At 41.9% G+C, this 23,094-nt stretch overlaps 2 protein-coding genes across 3 annotated transcripts; one reads left to right on the top strand and one right to left on the bottom strand.

Moving 5' to 3' along the window:
• Positions 1-2,866: 2,866 nt before the first annotated feature.
• Positions 2,867-6,589, bottom strand: selenop (selenoprotein P). 2 transcript variants are annotated; one of them, XM_070833234.1, is made up of 5 exons: positions 6,501-6,589; positions 5,605-5,839; positions 5,078-5,290; positions 4,851-4,968; positions 2,867-4,702 (listed from the first exon to the last, which is right to left on the bottom strand). In XM_070833234.1, the coding sequence occupies exons 2-5, from the start codon at positions 5,805-5,807 to the stop codon at positions 4,031-4,033; spliced, it is 1,206 nt and encodes a 401-aa protein (XP_070689335.1). In that variant the 5' UTR covers positions 5,808-5,839; positions 6,501-6,589; the 3' UTR covers positions 2,867-4,030. The 2 variants fall into 2 exon arrangements, with proteins under 2 accessions (XP_070689335.1, XP_070689336.1); XM_070833235.1 differs by having other exon boundaries at positions 4,106-4,702.
• Positions 6,590-9,244: 2,655 nt separating this feature from the next.
• znf131 (zinc finger protein 131) lies at positions 9,245-14,990 on the top strand. Its single transcript, XM_070833607.1, has 9 exons — positions 9,245-9,340; positions 10,422-10,569; positions 10,662-10,763; positions 11,383-11,527; positions 11,685-11,793; positions 11,925-12,116; positions 12,252-12,627; positions 12,775-12,905; positions 13,711-14,990. Exons 2-9 carry the CDS (start codon positions 10,440-10,442, stop codon positions 14,236-14,238), a joined length of 1,713 nt encoding a protein of 570 aa, XP_070689708.1. The 5' UTR covers positions 9,245-9,340; positions 10,422-10,439; the 3' UTR covers positions 14,239-14,990.
• The last annotated feature ends 8,104 nt before the right edge of the window (positions 14,991-23,094 follow it).

Consider the following 23,094-nt stretch of genomic DNA (forward strand, 5'->3'; position numbering starts at 1 on the left):
TGTTTTTTTATTCAGCACAATAATCAGACAATGAGGATCCTTCAATATCAATAAGCTTCAGTTTTGTTCTACAGAGTTTATGTTTATAGGATGTATTTTACACTACCAGATTGATAGAATGATGTACTGTAATGGAGTATTTAATGTTTGCTATAAGATTTATGGCTAGATAGAGCAGATATAGTCTATTATGAAGTCATATCAAAATATCGGCAGAGTGAAATAGTTAAAGCCTACTGTAATTCTACACTCTTACATTTCTCCCACTACGTGATTTCTGCATTTCATTATTGAGAAATGCATTTGAAGGGGATACAGTGTTATATAATGATGCCTTTTGGGTTCCAGCTTCTTCGTTTTGTGTCAGTTTTTGAGGCTGGGTTTGTCTTTTAAGCCTGGAAGTAATTTCGAGTGCGAGAATTTGTGGTGGTTGTAACTCTTTATCAAACAGAGAGTGTTCAGCCAGACATTTTTCAGCTCGTTGGGAAAATGGTTTAATTCTTGACTTGAGTACAAGCGTATACACCCCTGCTTGTTTTATGACCAAGATCAGTGGCTTCGCTCTGTATTTCTATCAGATTGTTATTTATTTGTCGGCTGAGAGCCCTCAGATCACCCCACCACCTTATCTGACAATAATGGATTGGGCAGCATGAGTGCTGTGTGCACTGCTATTCTCTGACACGTGTCATCCAGGCTTATAAAATATCCTACATGTCAGATTTGGAAACAACTGCATAACGGTTGCAGGTATAAAACACCATAATTTATTAGATTGCATCAGCGTCATTAATTGATACGTCTTTACCTTATTGACCTTGGAGCCACTGTCCTTGTCCTTTTGGATGTTGTTTTACTCAAGTACAAGAATTGTGTTGATCTTTGATGATTTGATATTGTTCTCTCACCAGTTGAGCCTTTCTGTTGTCGTACGTGTGATCAATAAGCTTTCAACAAGTTACACAATAAATGTATATACAGCATCTCAATCATGATGCCCATGTTTTTGTCATCAGTTGTCCTCAAAAATTAAAGGAAACATTTAACTAGTATGTTTTGAATTGTTTTTTATTGGACCCAGTTTTCATTTGAACTAATCTAATGTTTGTGTTGGAAATGCAAAAGTGAAATAAACAAATCAGATTTTATTTGGTTGTCAAGATCATGTTACTGATCATAAATTCAATTGAATTTTAAATGTTATTTGCTGGACTCTGTTCACAAGACCTCACTGCACCATTAGAAGTACACTGCACTGTGAAGGTCAGATCAGCACTCGGTGACAGAAAAGGATGTTAATGAACAACCACTGCGATCTGAGAGTTCAAATGGAAATGGATTTGTGCATGTGTGTCACAGAGAGGAATTGTGTGGGTGGAGGTTGTATGGTGGATAGTGCACACTTGTTTGTGAGCAACATAGAGGCACTTTGTGTGTGTGTGTGTGTGTGTGTGTGTGTGTGTGTGTGAATGAGTTCACAAGCCTGTGATTCTCTGTGTTTGCTGGAATAAGTGGAGAGGAAATGGCTGCAGAAACAGTTGTGCATCGTGGGGAAAGCATATTGGACAATTAAGACGGAGGCTGTGTATGCACTGCTCTGTGTGGGGCTGATTGAATCAGAGAGACAACCACTCACAGCTCTTCGTCTCAGGACATTGCAGGTAATTACCCATAAGTCACTTTTCCCCAGTATTGGATCTTCAGCCCAATTACGCCCACACAAGCAGTCCACCTCTGCCTCATTTATTACCTCCGGTTGCTTGTTGACCTTTTCAGACACACAGTCTGACAGGCAATTCAGATACATTTCACTGAGCAGAAGGTGTTGCATTTTAAGGCTTGAAGACAATTACCCTGGTTTTGAGCTGTGCGTTGACATCATTATGTAAATGTTGGCATAGAAAAAGTAGCTTAAGATGCTTCTCTTGGTGATGGAACAATTGTTAATGCTACATGCTTCCAAGGCCATTCTAAATATAAGTAATAATAGAAACCAAATTCACAGTATTATTTAAATATAAAAACCTGTATTCTTATTGGGTTTTCCACAGTCTATCATCAGTATCACCTATACTGAAAAATGTAACAAAAAGAGCATCATTATTCTACCATATGTATACATGTATGTCACAAACCAGCAGTATTGTTGAGAAACCAAAATATATGAATACACAGCAGGTTAATTTGAAAAACTGGGACTAAAATTGCCCGTGTTTGTTCATGTGTGACACAGGAAAATAAAGGTGGATGGCTGCTACACATGATCCATGAAAATGCTGCAGTTATTCGTCACATTAAAAAAAAAAAAAGTCACTTAAGTTAACGATTGAGGAGAAGAGAAGCTCATTTGGGTGGAGTTGTCAAAAATGTGTTAAGCCTACATGAGATCAGCACACTCACCACTTCGCTATGAAGCAAGTGGTGATGGTTTATTGTGTAGATCTTCATCGCCATCTGCTGACAAATATTGGGCAACGCAGTGGCACCCTTTCCATACATTTCCAAAATATTTTTAGTGATATAGTGATATTTAACAGCTGAAGGGACATGTCTGTATATTGTTATTGACTTGTGACTTACTGGCATGCTACAGACTCTTAAAAATATCATAAATGTTCAAGTATTGTGGGCATGGACTTGTAACATGACCCCTCTGCTTTGTTGAAGTCACATGCGTCAAACTTCTCAGGCACGTGCAAGATTGCCAAATACCACCAAGAGTCCCTCCCTTCAGTTTTTGGATTCCATGGCAGACCCCACAATTCTTCATACACAGCAAATTTTCCACTCAGTCTGATTAAATATACACATTCACAATCAAACTCTATGTTTTACCATTGACAATAACACACACACAAACTAAAAATGTAGCTCAACCATCTTTATTCAGCTCTCAGTTTCCATGTTTGACAACCTCCAGAAATACAGTTCTCTGTGCAAGCATCAGGCCTTCAGGGTGGCTGTTACCTTCCCGCAGAAACCATCATTAAGCAGCAGAGTGTATTCCAACAATCATTTATTGCTTCGCTCTCATTTCCCTTCTGACCTTTTCCAAACAATTGAGCCTTGGTTTACTTTTTGAAAGCAAGCCTTGTATAAATGTGCAGTTTGCAACCTACATAGCAAATCTAGAAAATGAAAAGAAAAAATATACAGGAATGCCAAGCGCTCAACATTTAAAATGTGCATGTTTTTGGTAAAAGATACACTTGGTTTATGTTTAAACTTTGGATTTTGTCGAGAACTATAAAACAAAAAAAGAGGCATTCATGTTAGTTATTGCTGTGCTCAAGAACAATGATCAATAGCATGCCCTACATGTGACAAACACGTCGCTGGGATTCTTTTTTAGGTTTGCTTTTAAATGCTTATTACGTTTTGCCAGTGCTTTCAAAAAGAGTTCTCGTAATTACTTAACTCACAAATTCTGATGTACTGTCATAGTATCTTTTATTATTCTTCCTTAATCATTAGTTGTTTTTTTCACATCTCAATTATTTTTCTGTTCCCCCACATGTCCTCTGATACTGGACTTTGAAATGTTTTTAAGTGTTTATCATGTTTGTGAACTACCCCGTCCTCTTTCTCCTGCCTGACTTCATACAGATGCTACTAGAGCGTAGTTTGTGCACCTGGCTTCATAAAGGATGGAGAGAGCAAAATGGAGGAGGCAATTTATGAACATGACAACCACACACACTCCTGGGAGAGGATGAGAGCAACCCACTGACAGACATGCTGACACAGGTGAAAGGCACAATCAGATTATTTGCATATCTGTTGCCAAATTTAATGAGTTAACAAGCTGCCAATACATGCTTTGTTTAGTGTGTTTATCTACCTTATTTAGTCCTCATCACTGTGATGTTGGTCTCCACCCATTCAGCGATCCCACATCCATGCTGTCAGGGATTGCCCTGCCCTCTCCCAGGGTAATACTTGTTGGTAAAAAGAGCGTTGGACCCCTGGTGTTTCTGGCTGGTATTAGTATGAAGCTGCGATCAGAGCCAGCTTACAGCTGCTCTCATCCTCAGCTCACACCTGAGGGTCAGGCTCATTGGGCTGGCTGAGGCTGCTGTCAGTCAGCAGGAGGCGAGCGTCACTGTCAGGTCTCCCTAACATTATTGGCTACATCGCCTGTCAGTCCATGTCACTGTCAAGAGGCGGGAAGCACCTCATCACAGTGTCAGAGACCAACTGGCTGCTCACTCCCTGCCTGGCCAAACAGCCTGCGTCAGTGTCAACATCAGCTGGCTTTAGGAGAGGCTTCATTGTCAGAGCCTGCTGTCCACTGTCAGCTGTGCTTTGACTTTCACCTTGACTTCTCTTGTTGTCAAGGACTCACAGGGGCTGCATGGGCCTCCTGTGGCACCTGGGGCAGGTGTGCTGCTTGCTGCATCTGGCCTAAATCTAAATGATGTTGCCTTTGAGATACGTCACCATCTTGCTCATGCCCCTGATGTCTAACACCTTGCTGACTCTGACCTTGGTTGTGGTCACTGCCATGGTGATGACCATGGATGGGATCACGACCATGACCAGAGCCACGTGGGTGAGAACCATGGTGATCCCCATGGTGACCATGACCATGGTGATGTCCATGATGCTGACCATGTCCAGTGTCTTCCTCTACAGGTGGGGTACCGTCCATGTCAGGCTGTGCATCTGGTTTCTCTTTGCACTCCTCTGGGGTCTCAGCACTCTGTGGGAAAATTAGGACAGGTTAAGTGGAAACAGAGCCAAAAGATTTCAGTGTATGTGCTTTGATTAAAAGTGTTTCCAACAAACTATACGAGGATGTGTGTTTGTTTAAATGAATGTGTATTCTTGCAGTTATGTACGATCTGTACCTCATATTTGCAATTCCCACATATGCGTTTGCAGTAGGTATCTTTGATCGCACCCTCAACATGGCCTTGTCCGATGATGGAATATGGAAGTGAAATGTGGTGGGTGAGACGACCACACCTAATGGAAAAGTCATAAAAGAGCAAGGTGAGGAAAAGAAAAAAGAAATATATCTGCTCTTGATTTCCCTTGCTTAATGTGAATGAACAATCCAATACAGGTAACAAACCTGTCATAAATGAGAAAGTCATCCTTCTCCCCACTCAGTGTCTGCCACACATCAGACTGTAGCACGTCCTGTTTGTAGAGTGTGATGTTCTCGGACAGTCTGTCTGCCAGCATGTTGTGCAGGCGTTGTGCTGGCTCCCCCTGGTGGTTAATGACCATGTAGACCACATCCTTCAGACCCTCTTGCTCCAGCTTCTGGCGCAAGCCTTCCAATCTGCCCAGATGGGGGAAATCAGAGAGCTTGCAAATCAGTTGTCAAGTAACAAGTTGTTTATTAAGCTTTCCTGGAGAGTCTACTTGATAAACAGGTGTAAACAGAAGGCACCTCTTCAACAGTGAACTTTGTAATAGTTTTGCATGGGTAGGAATAAATATCTAATACCATTCTGTAACACATCCTGACAAGCTAAGCAGTGTGAATGTCATGCTACAGATGCCACAAATTGAGGCCATGTTTTTTCACAAATGGACAGAAGTGCATAACAAGAGGTCATCATGGATACTGGCTAACACATGATGGGCTCATACCTGGAGGCCTGCACCAAGCATAAAAGTCAGCTGGCCTGGAAAAGAGCCACCACAGTTACTTGGCCCATGGCCTCCTTCATTGGCTCCACCTCCCCTATCTTCCAGGCCGGGGGCAACTGACAGCGAGGACCACCCCCGTCACTCTCTGCTCCGCCCCCATGGAGCAGGCAGAGAGTGATGAGCAGACTGAGGCACGCCCACATCCCTGTGGCGCCCCCCCTCCCACTGCCCCGATCTGTGAAAAGATGCGGTGAAAGATGAGAAGGAGGGAGGAGAGAACATCAGAGATTGGTCTAACACAGCAGACTGTGACAGGATTGTACAAAAGGTCAAAAAAAGGGTTCTCATTTTCACGTTGTTCAAAAGGTCCAAGGTGTTCACTTTTTTCACTCAAGTGTTTGTTGGACTGGATATAGAGTGCAATAGAGTCACTGTGCAACTAGTAAAGTGATGTAGCAGCTATTAATATATATATATATATTGTATAGATTAAACAAAGACACTTATTTGAAAACTCCAAATCTGTGATCATGTTGTTTCTATGCAAATTTAAACACATAGATACACATAGTAAATACAAACATGCAGGAAGCATGACGTTTTGGGGATGTATTACCATATGTATGAGAGGCAGAAAGGTTAATTACTGAAAAAAATTACTCAATGGCTGGTTGAAGTGGCGCATTGATGCATTCACAATGAAAACATTCACATTTACGAAAGGTTCAAAAAAGCAGAAAGGTTGAAATACACTTTTGCAAAATACCCCTAAATCATGCGTCTTAGCACTTATCCATGTATTTATTGCAGCTCTAAAAGACAACATCAATAAATACAGTATTACAAGTATTTACTGCATAAAATGTGGGTCAAATGTAATGAATTCTGTCACTTACCCGTTTGTTGAAAAGTTTGCTTCGCTCCGCTAAACTCTGTTGCTGCAACTCCTTGAACAAAAACAAGTCTCTTCCTCCGCTGCTCCCCCCTTTTATACTCTGCCTGTTGTTTTTCTGTCTGGATGGAGGACAAAGTTCAGTCCCAGCTGTCTGCTGATGCCTACACTTTTTTTCAAGTTAATAACGTTACAGTACATGAATTCCCCTTGTTGACAGGATGCAGACACTTTTTTAATGGTAAATGGCTCATATCCACTTCAAATTCTGACAAATTCCTTCAGGAGAATCGAATGAGGAGAAAAGTTCCCTCTTTGTCATGGCTGTTTATATTATGTCAGCCCTGGAGATGAGTGCATGCATTTGCCTTGTAAATCAAATGGGATTCTTTTACATTGTGTAAAGTATATTATAGATATGCAATGTGAGTGTTGAAATGCCTGCAAGAACATTGTGCAATTCTGTTTTTTTACTTTCAGAGCAAAGAGGGGCAGTGGAAAAGGACATAGGGCGGGACTCTGGTCCATATCCAGCCTGTTTCTGCAACCACAGCTAGACAGGACGCATTTAGTGAACACAAGTGGTATTTCTGAGACAGTAGCCTGCAGATTAATACACACACAAGCAAGAAAAATGGGAAAATATTAACAGTGTATTGTGTTGCACAGAACATGGGAGATCTTCAGCGAGCAAATGATATCCTCACGGTAAAGGGCAAGCCAAAAGTGCATATGATGAATTAGAACAGAGGAATTTAGCACAGCCTAGCAACTGAGGGAAAAATAAATGATGAACCTCTCCTGCAGAGGTTTATGAAGAATGAAGAACCACAAAAGACAGCGACTTCATGAAAGAATCTAAAGTCCATCAGCTGCTGAAGCTAATTTACACTATTGCTTAACACTGCATGAAATGGACAATGATCCATGTGACACCATCAGTTTAAGTGTATATAAAAGCTGTTAACAGCCTAAAAGTCCAATCAGACAGGTGTGGCTGTCTGTCTGCAGATATAGGCCATGATTTTACGGGCTGTGAGAGCATTGTTATAAAATTATAAGGTTATAAAATGGTCAAAGGCTAGATTTAATTAAGCCCGCAAATGTCAGTACCACTGATTTAACAAAGAACAAGATGTATTTAAACACACACGGTTAGGAATGTGAATGTAAGCTATTATCTGAAACTATAACACATGCACAATATCAGATAATCTAATACAACAGCCCTGCAGGAAGTACATTTGCAGCTTATTGTTGTAACTGAATTGGAGGACTGTTCATTTTTCTTTTCTTGACTTTTAGTCTGTACTTTGCAATCTCATTGATTTGGGTTCGCCAGCGTTTAAGGTGTTGCCAAAATACACAATCAGCATTACATACTGTTCCAACATGGAGGAAGCACTGCAAGCAGTTCCCCAAATTTAAGGTCTACACATACAAACAGAAAAAAACACATACCGGCTGTGGTGCAGCTTTTAGAGCAGAAAATATGCATTAGTGTACTTGCACCGATCAGTGTCTATGAACACCACCTGATCAGTACAGCGGGATGTGACGACTCTGGTGTAGCTCCGGCAAGCCGATACAGCACGGCATGACTTGTGTTTTAGAGTGACCTTATTCTATGACCGAGTGTTACTCATTTATAGAGCCAGGCACCGTGCTTTATGGTCTTTGCTAGGGCACACTGACCAGCATATAATCATGCCTATCAGTAAGTGTCAAGAGATCTGAAAAGATAAGATTAATCCACACTATAACAATGAAAGGTGACAGTGGTGGCACAAAGGTTTAGAAATATTTGTGATGCACCTCTTCATACAGCCTATTCATCTTTTTCCATTCACTCTATTTCTGTGCTTGCAACATTTGTAACATATCTGTAATATTATGCATGGTGCATATGTCTTTTTTTCACTCCTTTGCAATTTAAAACATTGTAATCGCTGCCCTACTTTTTCAATTATTGATTGCTCTTTGTACTTTGTACTTCCCCTGGTATAGTTATCTAACATGTTTTTCAACTTTTCAAACAGTATAATACATTCTCTGCATATATTCATTTTACTCTGTCTACTGAGTGTCTTTTGCGTAGAAATGTCTTTCAGGATAAACAAAGTTCTATCTCATCTTATCTTATCTTATCTCTAGAGACTTTAACCTTGTGTAAAGATGGGTGATGCATGCTAAGACATGGATTTGTTTTCTCTAAATATTCACATATTTCATGGTGTTGATTAGTGAATGGTTTGCGAAAGCTGCAGCACTGTGACATCTGAACTGGAGTCAAGTCTCAAAGTCGACCCTGGTTTATAGCAATCTGTTGCCTGATGAGAACTTACTTTTGATAAGCATATTTTGCTGGCAAGATGTCCATGTCTATTTTTAATTAATATTATGAATGCAGGATTTTTGTCTTGCAGGCTACTAGTCTGGATTTAGTCACTTCACTTGGGCAAAGATGTCAGCACTTACTCCATCACTGCTTACCAGTAACACAGATACATAATTTTTTGTAACTTTCTGCATGAACATGGTCTGGCACATTGGGACAATTCCTCATTGTTTTGATAGGGAGGAGTCATTTACACTTTAATCCGTTGTCAGCTAAATGTTAGTTTGCCTGGTTGCAGCTGGTAAGAGACGTAAACGTCTGTCACTCACCGCGGTCACTAGGCAACGGTGCTCGGCGTCCTTGACTTCGCAAGGGCTTCTGGGAAACGTAGTCCTGAGGGTTGAACGACCGCCCTTTTTGGAGCAACGAGAGTAGAACAGCGGTACATGCGTCGAGGGAAATATTATCGCCAAACAACTTTCTGAAGCAGCGTAACCAAACTTGTGGTATGTATACCGATGGTTTTTAACGTGTATCGAGACCCGGGGCGGTTATAATTAGGAAATCGGTGGGGGAAATGTGTATTTTAATGCGCGGTTTGATGACGTAATGTTGATTGTCAAACGCGAAATGGCGAGCGTGCTAAGAGGCCCGTTACCCCCAACACTTAGGGGTTGTGCCATGTTTACTTCCTTGGTGCTCCATTATCGACACTATCACATAGGTATATGCCGTCCTGGTAAGTTGGGCTTTGATTACATATATTTCTCGGGTGTGTGTAATGGCAGAAATTGTTGTGTTGTGGGGTGCAGGGTTGTATGTTTGCTAGTTAATCCAACACCGAGCTCTTGCTAGCTAGCACATATGTCAACGTTAGCCAAATTAACAACCATGTGTGGGATCATAGGTTTAATTTTATGCTCATCTACTCATGTGGTACATCAAGATGCGACTTTTCTCAGGGTGTTATATTTTTAACTTGTACACTATAATGTTTACCCATGTTTACTAGACATATGGTTCTCTTGGGCCCTCATCTATACCTCCTTGTTCTGTGTAATAAGTGCCTTTCCAGCTTTGAAGCTCAGATAATTTCCCTTTCTTTTAACTCTAGTCAATTTAATTGCAGCCTTCCCTCTTCGTCCAGTGACAGGTCTACCTGCTGAGACTGCAAATTCATTCCTGAAGTGATCAAAAGTTTAAATGCTGTCACATCGCATTTCTGATATCTGGCACTCAATCCACTTTAATTTTGGCACAATTCTCAGAGAGTTGGTGTGGTGAAGATTTACTTACTGGACAATACATGCTGGAGGATTTGTTGTACTGGACAAAGGGAGGTTCAGTCAGACTGTAGTGCAGCAGTTCATGAGAGCATCATTCAAGAATATAAACCATCTCTCCTCATCAGCAGACGTCTTGTCAGTGTGAAGATTGTGGTGTCAACCATTCCCAAAACAGTGTTTTTTAGTTTCTAAAAGTGTATGAAAACAATGGATGTGTGTGTGGGGGGGCGATTTAGATCGATCTGACATTTTATTAAGCAATATTAAGAAATGTATGTCTATCTTCCTCTGTTCTGTGCAGAGAAGGATAAGGTCAATAATGGCGGCTGAGGTGGAGGTTGAGGTGGACGGAGGCAGCGAGTACCCGGCGCATTACAAAGTCATGATGGACAAACTTAATGAACAAAGACAGCTGGACCAGTTCACAGACATTACCTTGATTGTGGATGGTAAGTGGCTATACATTATAGCTCTTCTTCATGATGTCTTAGTGAAATTCCCAAGCAATGTTTCTTATTTCTGTGTCCCTTGTCTCTTGCAGGACATCAGTTCAGAGCACATAAAGCAGTACTAGCAGCATGCAGTCAGTTTTTCCATAAGTTTTTCCAGGATTTTACCCAGGAGCCACTGGTGGAGATAGAAGGTATTCTTTGTTTTGTTTGTCAGCCTGCTCTTCAGTTGGAGGAAACACGGGGAGACTATAAACGTCTTATTTGCAAGCAAAAACAATGCGGATGCTAAGGTTATTACTTGTTAACTGTCGGTGCCAGCATCCATTAGAGAGGTAGATCCTGGTCAAATTTGCAATTACTGTAATGACGTTAGTTGTCTCCACGTGGATATTTATAAAGCCATTAGAAAGTAGAACTGAGATTTTTTTTGTTTTTGTTCAGAACACGTGTGATTGATCTCTTCTGGAGTTGCTTGTCCTACTGTTGCTACTTCTAGAAGAATGTTCATATTCCCCAGCACTGCAATGAAAATTTTTTGTCTTGTGATATATACATTTGTAAAAGTAAAGTGACATTTAAGACAGGTTTTATGTTATCCATAAACAAAGGGATCATTATTAAAAAATCAGAATGTGGTGTTATATATGAGAATAGTATATGGTATTGAACATCTTCAGTCGCTGCACTACATAATAAATGAGCTTAATGTTCGAAACATCTGTAGCTATAGATATATTTTCCTGTGTTTGTTACTGTGTTCCGTACAACAGCTTTTACTCACCACACTGCTGCTGTGTCGCACTCTGACAGGAGTGAGTAACACAGCGTTTCGCCAACTGATGGAGTTCACATACACAGCAACACTGGTTGTAAGTGGAGAAGAGGAGGCCCTTGATGTCTGGAAGGCTGCTGAATACCTCCAGATGCAGGAAGCCATTAAAGCACTCAACAATAAGTGAGACTTGCACGCAGTTGACCTGTCACCTATCACTGCTTGTATCATCATCTATCAGAATTTAAATTATGTTGCTAACAAATGTGGTGGCGCTGTGTTTTCATGAGCTAGAAAGGGACTTGTTAGTGTAAACAGTAGAACTCATCTTCTCTTGTAGGATAAATGAGAGCCCCTCGTTGACAGCAAAGAGCAAAGGAAAAAAGAGGAAGATTGCTGAGACATCTAATGTAATTACAGAAACCCTACCGTCAGTGGAAGGGGAACAGGTCAGTGTGTTCATAGTGGTCACACTCGTACAGGTATAGTTCCTTGCAAAGCAGTGAAGAATGAGATTACTTCTTAGCGACAGTATTAAACCATACGTGGCTTTTACTTTTCATTGTTCAATGTGCTCCAGGTGGAGATTGAGGTGATAGGGGATGGAGCCATTGAGGTGGAAGAGACCGGACTGGAGGAGGTGGTGGACGCAGCAAGGAACGCTCAGGCGGCATCTGATGATTCTGCTTTGGCTCTTCTCGCTGATATAACCAGCAAGTACCAGCACGGGGAACCTGCGCTACACGTCATTAAGAAGGGAGGAATAGAAGAGGTATATTAACTCGTAGAAACCCTAATTTAAGCCAAGTTTCATGTTTTCTGGTTTATAAACTGGTGAAAGATATACAGTAAGAGCTCCAGTTGTGTAGGGATTAAACCTGTCTTGCCTTGTGTCTGTACTCGGTAGGAGGTGGTGTATCAGGAGGAGACGGTGACCGCCTCCAAAGTGCTCGAGAACGTCGAGGTCGTAGAGGTCCAGATTTCCCAAGTGGACAACATGTTCCGCTGCAACAAGTGTGATCGCAGCTTCAAGTTGTATTACCACCTCAAACAGCATTTGAAAACACACCTCGGCTCGCTGGAAAAACCGCATGTGTGCAACCACTGCGGCAAAGCCTACACACGGGAGGGCGCCTTGAAGCAGCACATCAGCACGTTTCATTTTGATGCTGAAGAACTGTCTCGAAACCAGAAACCCCAGAAGAAAGTGCACGTTTGTGAATACTGTAAAAAGCACTTTGACCACTTCGGTCACTTTAAGGAGCACTTGCGGAAGCACACCGGTGAGAATGAAAAATAAAGCTGGTTGTGTTTTGTTTCATTCAAAAGCAAATTACTCAGTTTAGTAGATTTAAAAATATGTATCACTGATTTTGTTTTTACACGTCTTTCATTGAAATACACGCTTTGCTTTATGTGTCTCTCTGTAGGTGAAAAACCTTACGAGTGTCCAGATTGCCACGAGCGGTTTGCGAGGAACAGCACACTAAAGTGCCATATGGCAGCCTGTCAGAATGGGGCGGGAGCCAAGAAAGGACGCAAGAAACTCTATGAATGCCAGGTACAGTTTGTTCAGAATCAAGGCCATCAAGTTCCCTCCAACTAGTGCAGCGTTTACAATGGAGAAGATTTTTCAAATACATTTATATATGTATTTATTCACTTGATGCAGGAAACCATAATGGACAAATGCTCTGATAAATGCCTTTAATGTGTGTAAACTGATGTATTGAATAATATACTAATACTGAATGCATTGCCACTGTATAAACTCAACATCGAAGCATTAACCAATAGTATTTTCACTATATATTCATGTCAACTTTTGCCAGGTAATTTTCCTCCAGTAGAGATGTCTCAGTCAAGTATTCTGTCGTAATCTGAAGCCCTTTTTTCACACAGAGATAGCACAATATTGGTGTAAAGAAGACCTGCTGCTAAGGGCGGTTTTGCTTGTTTGCTGCGAACGAAACAAAGGCAGTAAATTGCTGCCCCACTATGTGACTTTTAGATAGTAGACCTGTTTTTCCGGGAGCAAAAGAGGCTCGACTTGTCACACAAACAGCATCATCTAGTGGCATCCCATCCTGCTGGCTCACTCTTTTTACACAAACATCGATGTGGCTCTGTTACTACCTGTTACTACAAAAACATCACAGAGTTGTGAGGATTTCTTGCTTTTTCGGTCTTTAGTAATTTAAATAATCTTTGGGACTGCTGGTCTGACAAAACAATTCAACTTCCATGGGAACATTTCTATCTTCTAGTTAATCTACTATGTTTTATCAAGAGGAATGCTGATGGTGTTTTTTATTCTATGACTGTGACCCACTGTTTTCTCTTCCATCCTCCACCTCCTCCATTAGGTCTGCAGCAGTGTATTCAACAGCTGGGACCAGTTCAAAGACCACCTTGTCAGCCACACGGGAGTTAAGCCCAACCACTGCACCATGTGTGACATGTGGTTCACCCACCCAAAAGAACTCAAGGCCCACCTCAAATGTGTCCATTCCATAGAGGACGACAAGTCCACCGAAGAACTGGTCATCGCCGACTCTGCCGCCACCGCTGCCCTCGCCATTGCAACGCAGAGCATGGAAGGAGCTGAAACGGTCCTGTTGGATGATGGAATCCAGGTGGAACACGTCACAGTGGAGCCTGTGGATGTGATGGAGATGGAGGAGACGGCAACCGTTGTGGTGGAGGACGGAGGGGTGGCAGAGATGTGTGAGGAGGACGTGGAGAGGTTAAAGCAGGCCGGGGTGCAAATCCAGGTGGTGCACGTGACCACAGCTGAAGTTGACGGGCAGCAGGTGGTGAACTCTCAGGTGGAAGTAGAGGTGGAGGGTGAAATGGTGAATGTTGAGGAGGCAGTACCAGCAGTGGTGGTATGAGAATGTGAGAAGGACCGCGTCTTTACTGAGCTGAAGGGACACTTTTTCAGTCCTGAACGACTGCATCATCCTGTAGCTGACAGATTCGTTTCCATGAGGAACACTGCATGTCGGGATAAAGCATGTCACCTCAATATGTCCTGCTGTCTGCCATCACATTGAATGACCACCAGAAGGCAATTTGTTAATTTAAATGGGGGGGGGGCAGTGTGAGCGCCTGTGGCACACTAAGCAACGAATGAGTTTTGCTTTCTGATGCAAAAGATGCAACATCTGAATGACATTGAATGAAATTTGGCCATTTTACTTACAAGAATGGATGTGATCCCTACTCAGATCACCTGCTGGTTCCCAACACCCCTCGCTCTTTGAACTCTGAATCATGGAGATATATAATTTCCCGCTATTGATCCTGTATTTATTTTTAAGCTGTTTGCCATCATATCACATATTCCTGGTGACTCTTCAGTGCTTCATCAATCAGTTCTTTCTCAGTGTTTTCTTTTTTTTCTGTGAGTCCTTATTTTACCTCAAATCTATATTATGTTCTTTTAGTTTGGTCACTTGCCAAGACAATTTGACAATGAATGGAATGTTCTTGTTGAGGCTCATTCAACATCTGATGTATGGTGCTGATGTCCTCAGTGCTAGTGCTACACTTTTGTTCAAGCTTATTTTCATATTGACTTTTGGTGTTTTTGTAGGAAAAACTCAGATATGGAATTAAAAATGGTTTCCACAATGGACTACAAGTCTTAGTTTTGTCTAATTAAGAAAAGCAGTTGAGTTGTGAGTTGCTATACTTGCAGAATTTGTTTGTTTTTCACTCTTAAAGGTTGAAATCAACAGTTTTATATTAGCAATGGATGAAGGGACTGTGTGTTTAGAAATAAGTGGCTTATAGTGATGAATCCATAGAGAATTATCATGCATCTCTGCAGTATCCTTAGCACTAGATTTATTTTAGTGTCTTTCAGCTTGCTGCTTTGAGTTTTATGGTCGCAACTGTTTTGATTCAGTGTCTCCTCTCTCATCAGCAATGTTTGCAACTGCGGCAGGCTGCTGTTATCAGCGAAGAAGCTCTAATAAACCTGCTGAACACTAAATAGCTCCCAGCACCAAATGACAAATTAGCGACTTCTGTAGCTTGTTAACATTGTCGAGCATTTAGCAGTGAAAAAGACGTTTCAGGAGCTGGTAGAAACCACACCAGGGCTGAAGGAAAGGGAATGTTAGATGTAGATAACTCCAGGGGTTGACTCCAAATAAATGTCCCTCTATATTTGTAAATAGAAGTGAAGTAGTTTGCCAATTTCACTTCATAAGGTGTTGATGTGCAGACCAGTGCTCCTAAACCTTAAACTATTTTGTTAAAAGAATGTGATTAAAATGCTGGTGTTGCATATTTCCTGAAGAATTATGTCATGAAATGCTGTTGTGTAAAATTTAAAAAAATCCTCTCGTCTAGATGTAGAGTTGAAGATACTTCAGATATTTGAATGTGACACCTGAGTAAGTAAAGCAGTCAACCTGCAGGTCTCTACAGAACTGGTCTGCACAGCTAAAAGCAAAAAGGGCACTACGCCATATCCATGACACTTGAACAAGCTCCACCTGCTGAGGAAGACCGTGAATTGGTGATGAAGGATCTGGAAAAAGCAGGTGGGTGGACCTCTGATTTGTTTTGGTGAATTTGAGGCAGGGATCCCTGTATATTAAAACAGTCCTACACACCAGCGCAGTGAGACCTGTGTGTTAGTCTAATGAACTGCTCCACACCCATTTGGATCCAGTTCAGACCTCCTAAGGCCCCCTGACCCCACCTTGAACCTCTGCCGTGCTAATAGCCTGGCAGGTGACCATGCAGCGTGACAGAGGCCACACCGGTTGGGTTACCTGCCGCCTCACCCTCCGGACAGCTCCCGTGGTACTGAACCAAAACAAAGCTGTGACTCTTGCTTCTCATTGGGTAACAGACGCACGGTGGACCCCTCAGCCCGCCGCTGATTGGTCGTCTCATCTGCCGGTCAAAGGGATTTCCTTCACAATAGTCTGAACCAGGGAGCAGCTGCTGCAGAGCCAGAACTCAATGTCACCGGGCGCCGCACCAGATGGTTTTACAGCGAGGCCGGTGAAGCTTATCGCCGGGAACTCGTCAAGATTTTCAACCAAGTAAGATTCGCAAATGTAACATAAGTGGTGCGTTTGTGCTGACGGGGGTCGTGATAATAAATTCGCTGGCTCACAGGCAATGGCCTGCTGCGAGGAGATGTTAACTGTTGACTGTCATTGAACACCGGCAGACAAGTCAGCTAATAGATGCTCGGCAAGATTTATTTCCACCAAAGCAGGTTAGTGTTTTGAAAGCTTGCAAGTTTTCGCAAAAATTGTATTTATATTCGAACTCACACACATCAGGTGGGAGAGGTTGTGTTATACGGACCGAGAATTATTAATTCATTTATTAATAATAATGATCATTTATTTCCATAATCTCTGTTTCTATGACTTTATTTGATGATTTTTATTCGTTACACTGAATTCATCACTTCTGAAAGGGATCACAATGCATCACTTGGCACTTCCGCACGCACGTGACGCACACACATCAACTTCTTGACTCACTGATAAACCTCTTTTTCTGTTTTGAGCACGCAGTGTGCGTGGAGTCAGGCAAAGACTGGCTCCAGCACCTGTTGCACTTTTATTTGTCTCTATGCAGGATCTCTGTTTTTAGTGACTGATAGTTTGACCATTCTCATCACTGTATTTGCAGGCTTGGGAGCAATGAATTGGTTTTCACAACACAACTGAAAGAGTTGCACTGACACAGACTACAAATGTGTGTGCCCGTGGCTGTAAGGACACCAAATTAAACAGCCCGAAGCTAGAACAGTTTGTAGGTCTTCTGCACGCTGACATTTATTAGCATTTTATGCTTTTTCTGTTTGCTGATAGCAGAAAGGAAAGATCTGAATGACTCAGCAGCCAGATTCGGATGTCACAATTGCCCTACATTATGCGTTGTATCGAACTAGGCAATCAGAATACCCCATATTGTGTCTGTACCAAAATAATCTATGTGTTAAGAAGGTACTCTTTAGTGTATTGCATTACAAAAATAACCTTTTCAAACCTGCATTAATCATTCTTCTCGGTTTAAACATGGATTAGAAGCTGAGTATATTTCCATATTTTTGAAGCAAAAATAGCCCCTTTGGCGTCTGTTTACTTCTGCTTGAATGAAAATTGTTCTTGATTTTTATTCTTTTGATGGTCAATCAGTCAGAACACATGAAACATTGTGCTTCATGTGTTCTTTCTTTGATGCAAACCCGCTTTGAAGTGCCCATGGTGAATAACGTGGAAACTCAGACGGCTCTTTAAAGCAGAAAGACATAATTGACCAAGTAGAATTTGATTCGAACCCCCAGATGCAGGATTTCCAGTGTCCTGTGCATTATGTTACTGTGCTCCTTGAATACAGTGTCATGGTAACTTTGTTTGCCTCAGAGAGCCTCACTCTCTCTCCAAGATGTACTGGGAGCTATACAGCAATCCATGTGCATTGTGAACTATCGGGTTTGTGTGTACTGTACATTTCTTACATGACTACAGTAGTGACAGGTTAGCATATTCTCCTACTCATGTATTTATGGTCAGTTTCAGTTGACTATTTGCAAAGCCTGCTGTCGTGTCCGAGTTATTCCCAAGTGCTTTAATTTTATTGCATCCATAGAGGCCTGTGCCGCTTCGGGTTGGACTCAGTGTGTATGTTTGTGTAGGGGGGAGGGGGGGGGGGGGGGGTATTTAGAGGTCAGTCTGTTTTTTGGAAATGTGAAATATTTGCCCCATAGATTCCAGGGAGGCCTGCCTCTCTGTTCCTAGGGCCCATAGTCTCCATTGTCGCAGCCCTTTCACTGTTGAGCTCTTTATTCTTGCCAGCCATGCGTCTCTATTAACACACCGGGGAGGTTTGTGTGGAGAGAGCTTGCTGTCTGTGTGAGTGTGCCTGCGCATGTGTCTGTCTGAGGAAAAGGTGTGTGAATGTGTGTGCGTCGGCATGTGCGTTGCTTTGTGCCTGAATGCATAACTGTAGTGAAAAAAGAAAGAATGGGATATAAGTACAGGCGGAATGAGAGAGTGGACATAAAGTGAATGGGAGGCAAAGTAAGGGGATTTTTAGAGACAAAACAGATAGGAGGAACTTTTTTACAGATAATTTGTGATGTGAGAAACCGCTCCTCTGTTGTCTCAGCTTGTCTAACTACAGGCACAAACAGGCGTTTGGGAAAGAGAGTTATATTCTTGATCCACAGCTGCTGTGGATGGGCTCTCATGTTTTCCGTTGTTGGAGTGTGTGAAGAGGCTGCTGATGCTAGCAGTGTGATCAGCAGCAGAGCCCTCCTTCTCTTTAGGGATTCTCAGACAAATGATTGACTGTCTGGTGAGGAAGTACGCATGCTTGGCAAAGCTGATAGTGTTCGCTAATGAAGGGCTGGCTGTTTGCAGACTCATACACCTGTTTGTGGTAAGCTGTGTAATGTATTGATTGAGTTTTGAGTTTTTGAATGGTACATTTGTCGGTAAACCAGACGAGATATACAATCTCTCCAGTGTGTTCTGGGTTTACTCCAGGGTCCACTTGGATATGCCCAGAAAATCTCCCAAGGAAGGTGCTAAGGAAGAGTCCTGATCAGATGCCAGAACTACCTCAACTGTCTCCTTTCAATGCAAAGTGTGCCTGCAAGGGTACTGACTTGGTCCACTGTTCCATGACCAGTATAGAATCCTCATTGTCCCCCTGGGTCTGAGATTCGACCATCGATTGCAGCATCCTTTCCAGCACTGGCATAAGCTTTCCCAGTGCAGTCTGAGTGACACCTTAATAACTGGAGCACACTGTGCGGTCCTCTTTTTTTTAAAACCACCACCACATTCTGCCATTCTGCAGGCACAGTGCCTGACCTCCACATGACATTGAAGAGCCATGCCAGCCAACAATGTCCAGAGCCCTTAGCGTCTCAGGGTGCTTCTCATCCACACCTGGTGCCTTGGAGCAGAGGAGCATCCTAATTACCTCACAGACCTCACCCAGGGAGGAGGGTGAGGCTTCCCCTTCATGCCTTCTGCACGGAGGATGTTTGGTTGGGTTCAGGAGTTTCCACCGCTTGATAACATCATCATATCATCTGTCAGGGTCAGCAGTTCTCCTCCCCTGCTGAACACAGCCTGAGCCAAGCCCTGCTTTCCCCTCCTAATTCATCCAATGATTTGCAAGAACCTGCTTGAGGTGAACCGAAAGTCACTGTCCATAGCCCTCCTAACCCCCCCCCCACATCTGTGTTTTTTCTTCACTTGCTTTTACTTCTTGCCTCCTGGTACCTGCCAGCTGCTTCAAGGGATCCTCTCCAGGTGCTTCCAGGCAGTCAGTTGACAGCTCTACTCCAAGTGTCCAAGACATACATATGATACGACCACAATTTCCACAATTGATCTTTGGTTTTGAGGTGTTACCAAGTACAATTATGAATCACCCTAGGCTTGAACATGAAGTTTCAAACCTGTCAATGCCAGCCAGTCAGTGTCCTTTCAAGGACCCCACTCAGATATTCTAAGAAGACCATGATCCCTGCCTTTGCCCGCTGCCCAGTGGACAATACACCAAACCCCTGCAGGTTGGGGACCCTCTGGGCGTTGGCTCCATGTTCTTCTTTTTGGCCCATCGGGCCCTATTGCTTGCCAAAACACTCCAGGTCTCGCTCCAAGAATGGGCTGCATACAGTTTGCTTACTTAGTAACTTCTGACATGCATGGTAGTTATTTAAGTTTATGGACAAGATAGATAAATATAAAATGCATTATATCATTCAACAACAAAATTGTATTGTGTTCTGTATTTTGGACAGATCATTATTTTCAAGCAAATTGATATTCAGCTTAAGGTTGCAATGTCGTTGCTGACAGAAGATATACAGGTATACAAGTATAAAAACAGGTATAAGCAAGATACAGTTAATTTGTATTGTTTCTTATTCTTCAGCTGGTGCTCTGTTGTGCTCTGTGCTCTCCTTCCTGATACGCGGTGCTGGCTAATGCCTAATCGTCAGCATAAAGAATAGACAAACACACGCTTGGTCAGTGTCCATCACCAAGCAACCAAGTAGATCTGTTATCCACTAGAAGCAAAGCACAAAGCAATCTGGGTAACTATTACTCATCTGTAGACCCTCTGTGGAGATACTTTCCTACTTGAAGTAACTAGATACAGTTAGTTATTTATAATTGCTGCACTCAATGTGACAGGCTTTTAGCGATTTTAGGAATGCAATTATGGAGATAAGAAGTATATTTTCGTTGGAAACAAACATTGCAAACACGTTGCAAACATGTCTAATAAGCTGTTTTACAATGCAGTAGCTTTATTCCATGACATATTAATCAATCCTCATTCATAAAGCAAATCTGTTAAGTAAATATTCATCTATATTTAATACAATACTCATATGGCTGTCGTGTTAAAATGTGTTTATCTCATGCATGGTTGTCCTTCAGTCTTTTTAGTTACATACATAAAAGGCTGGTATTCAGGGCTTGTTGCTTTGTGCTGTAAAGTGGAAGCCTGTTCTCTCTTAGCAAGTCCTTTTAGGCTGCCTGATCAATGCTTAGATATTCATGCCGTGATGGCAGGAAGGTGTTTGAAGGCCGGGAGACTTCACAAAGGAGAGTTGCTTTGATTTCCTAGCAAGGCTTTAACATTGGGCCATTCATCTTAATGCAGAGATGAATGAGAGAACACCTTCTAAAGCATGAAGACAAAACGATTTTCTCACCAACTATAAAACTGATATCCAGACATGGTTATACCTTCAACTGTTTGCTATTTAACTTCACCTAAGACGATCATGTATTTGATAATGTATTTGCATTCACATGAACTAATTATTCTGGCAGAATTTCATACAGACAGGCACTTTTGTCAGTTGAACCAGAATTAACCACAGTGAGTGGAGAAACATGAGCATCCAGTACAATGGTGTGGTTCATTTGTGTCTTTAAATAGTATCTGGACAACAGTGGAGGAAAAGTATTTACCAGGCTAAGACAATTCTTGTTGGTAGGATCAATCCATTCAGTGGTTTTGTCCTTTAATGCAACCACAGATGGCTCAACACAATATCCCAGATTAAATACTGCGAGGGCTGTAGATTGTAGTTCATCTTAAGTATACTGTTTTATGGATGCCATTCATTGTGGTATTTTCCAAGATAATTAATTCCAGGTGTCAGGTTGAATGCTGGCCAATGCTGGTTGAAAGTATTTAGTGTGCACATTAACATTCAGTTAAAAAGTACTGCTGGGAGATGGGGGAGAATCAGTTCCCCCTACCTAAATTCTGGAAGGTCAAGCCACTCCATTTGTGTTAAGATCACAGGGCTGACACTTGATACATCAGTTTCAAACTGATAAAGTTTTAAACTTTGAGCTCAGTTGGGCTTCATTTAGGTCAATTTGCAATGTATTTTTGAAACAACTTAGAATTCTCAGCAAAAAATATTGCCACATTTCCCTTTTTTGACAAATATATTGGCAATAAAAGGGATTTTTGGTATTAAAACGCCATAATTTGGTTATTTTAATTAGCTGATTTGAGTTGTCAGATTGACCTTTCCTTTTCCTGCTCATGGGACATTGCTAGAGCTCTGCTTTCTGAGCAGCATGCAATTATCACCTAATTGTAAACTTATACACCCACCTGTTCTGTACCACAAACACACACACACACACACACACACACACACACACAGGACAGTCATAACTCATACTCTCCATCAGAAATTGAATAGGTTAGTCAGGTTGTAAGTATCCTCTTGGTTGTAGTAAGCGATGAGGACCTCTGATTTGTTTATTTGGCTCTCTTGGAACCTCAGCTGGCACCTTAGAGAAGGACTCAAAAGACTAAATTTAGTCAGGATTACATTACACATTAACAGAGACTCAATGTGTGGACATGTGCTCAGTTTTTCACATAGAGGGTGGAATAACATTTAACATACATACATACATACATATGTAAAAATGAACTCATGAAAAGAAAATAGATTAAAACACAAGAATTAGACAATGAAAGGGGAAAGGGGGCTATTAGGAGGTACAAAATTAACATAAGTGATTTATTTTTGTGTCTCTCTTGTGCTTTATTCTAGGTTGTCTCACTAAATGCCCCATGGCTGTATCCTGACACTATCATCTGTTCAACCTCCTTCCTCCACCCCCCTCCCATCCATCTCCTCTTCCCTCCTCCTCAACCTGTGGCCTATTTATACCCTGGAGACTTAGGAGATCCCATTAAAGCTCCGCAGACCTCTTCAGCAAGGGACAAAAGTGAGCATGAATCCGATAACACATGGCCGATCCTTTCCTTTGAAAGCTACAAATATGAAAAACGACGGCTTCAAACACTGGAAATTCTTGAGATGCAACAAGACTACAACTGCGTGACGTTTCCGTTGACAGACTGACCCTGATATTCCTTTGTGGTGAGGACCATTTGTAACTGCAGCAGATTTGGGACATTTTGGATGCAGCATGTGCTTGGGTCCATGGACTGGAGGCTCTGTCTTATTTCATTGAAAATCAGGAAAACTCATACGTCATAACATTTGTTTATTGAGTCAGTTGTCTAAATAGCTATGAGATCTGGGCAAGGACACTGAAAGAGTTTACCTTCTAAGTGATTCACATATATGAAGGTAAGTCAAGGTTTTTGTCCTACATGTCCTATACATGGATCTATGACAGTAAAATGATTTATAACCGTATAACAATTATTCATTTTCTGCACAGTACCTAAGT

This window comes from Pempheris klunzingeri, chromosome 7 (genome assembly GCF_042242105.1).
Source record: "Pempheris klunzingeri isolate RE-2024b chromosome 7, fPemKlu1.hap1, whole genome shotgun sequence".
Lineage (NCBI taxonomy): Eukaryota > Metazoa > Chordata > Actinopteri > Acropomatiformes > Pempheridae > Pempheris > Pempheris klunzingeri.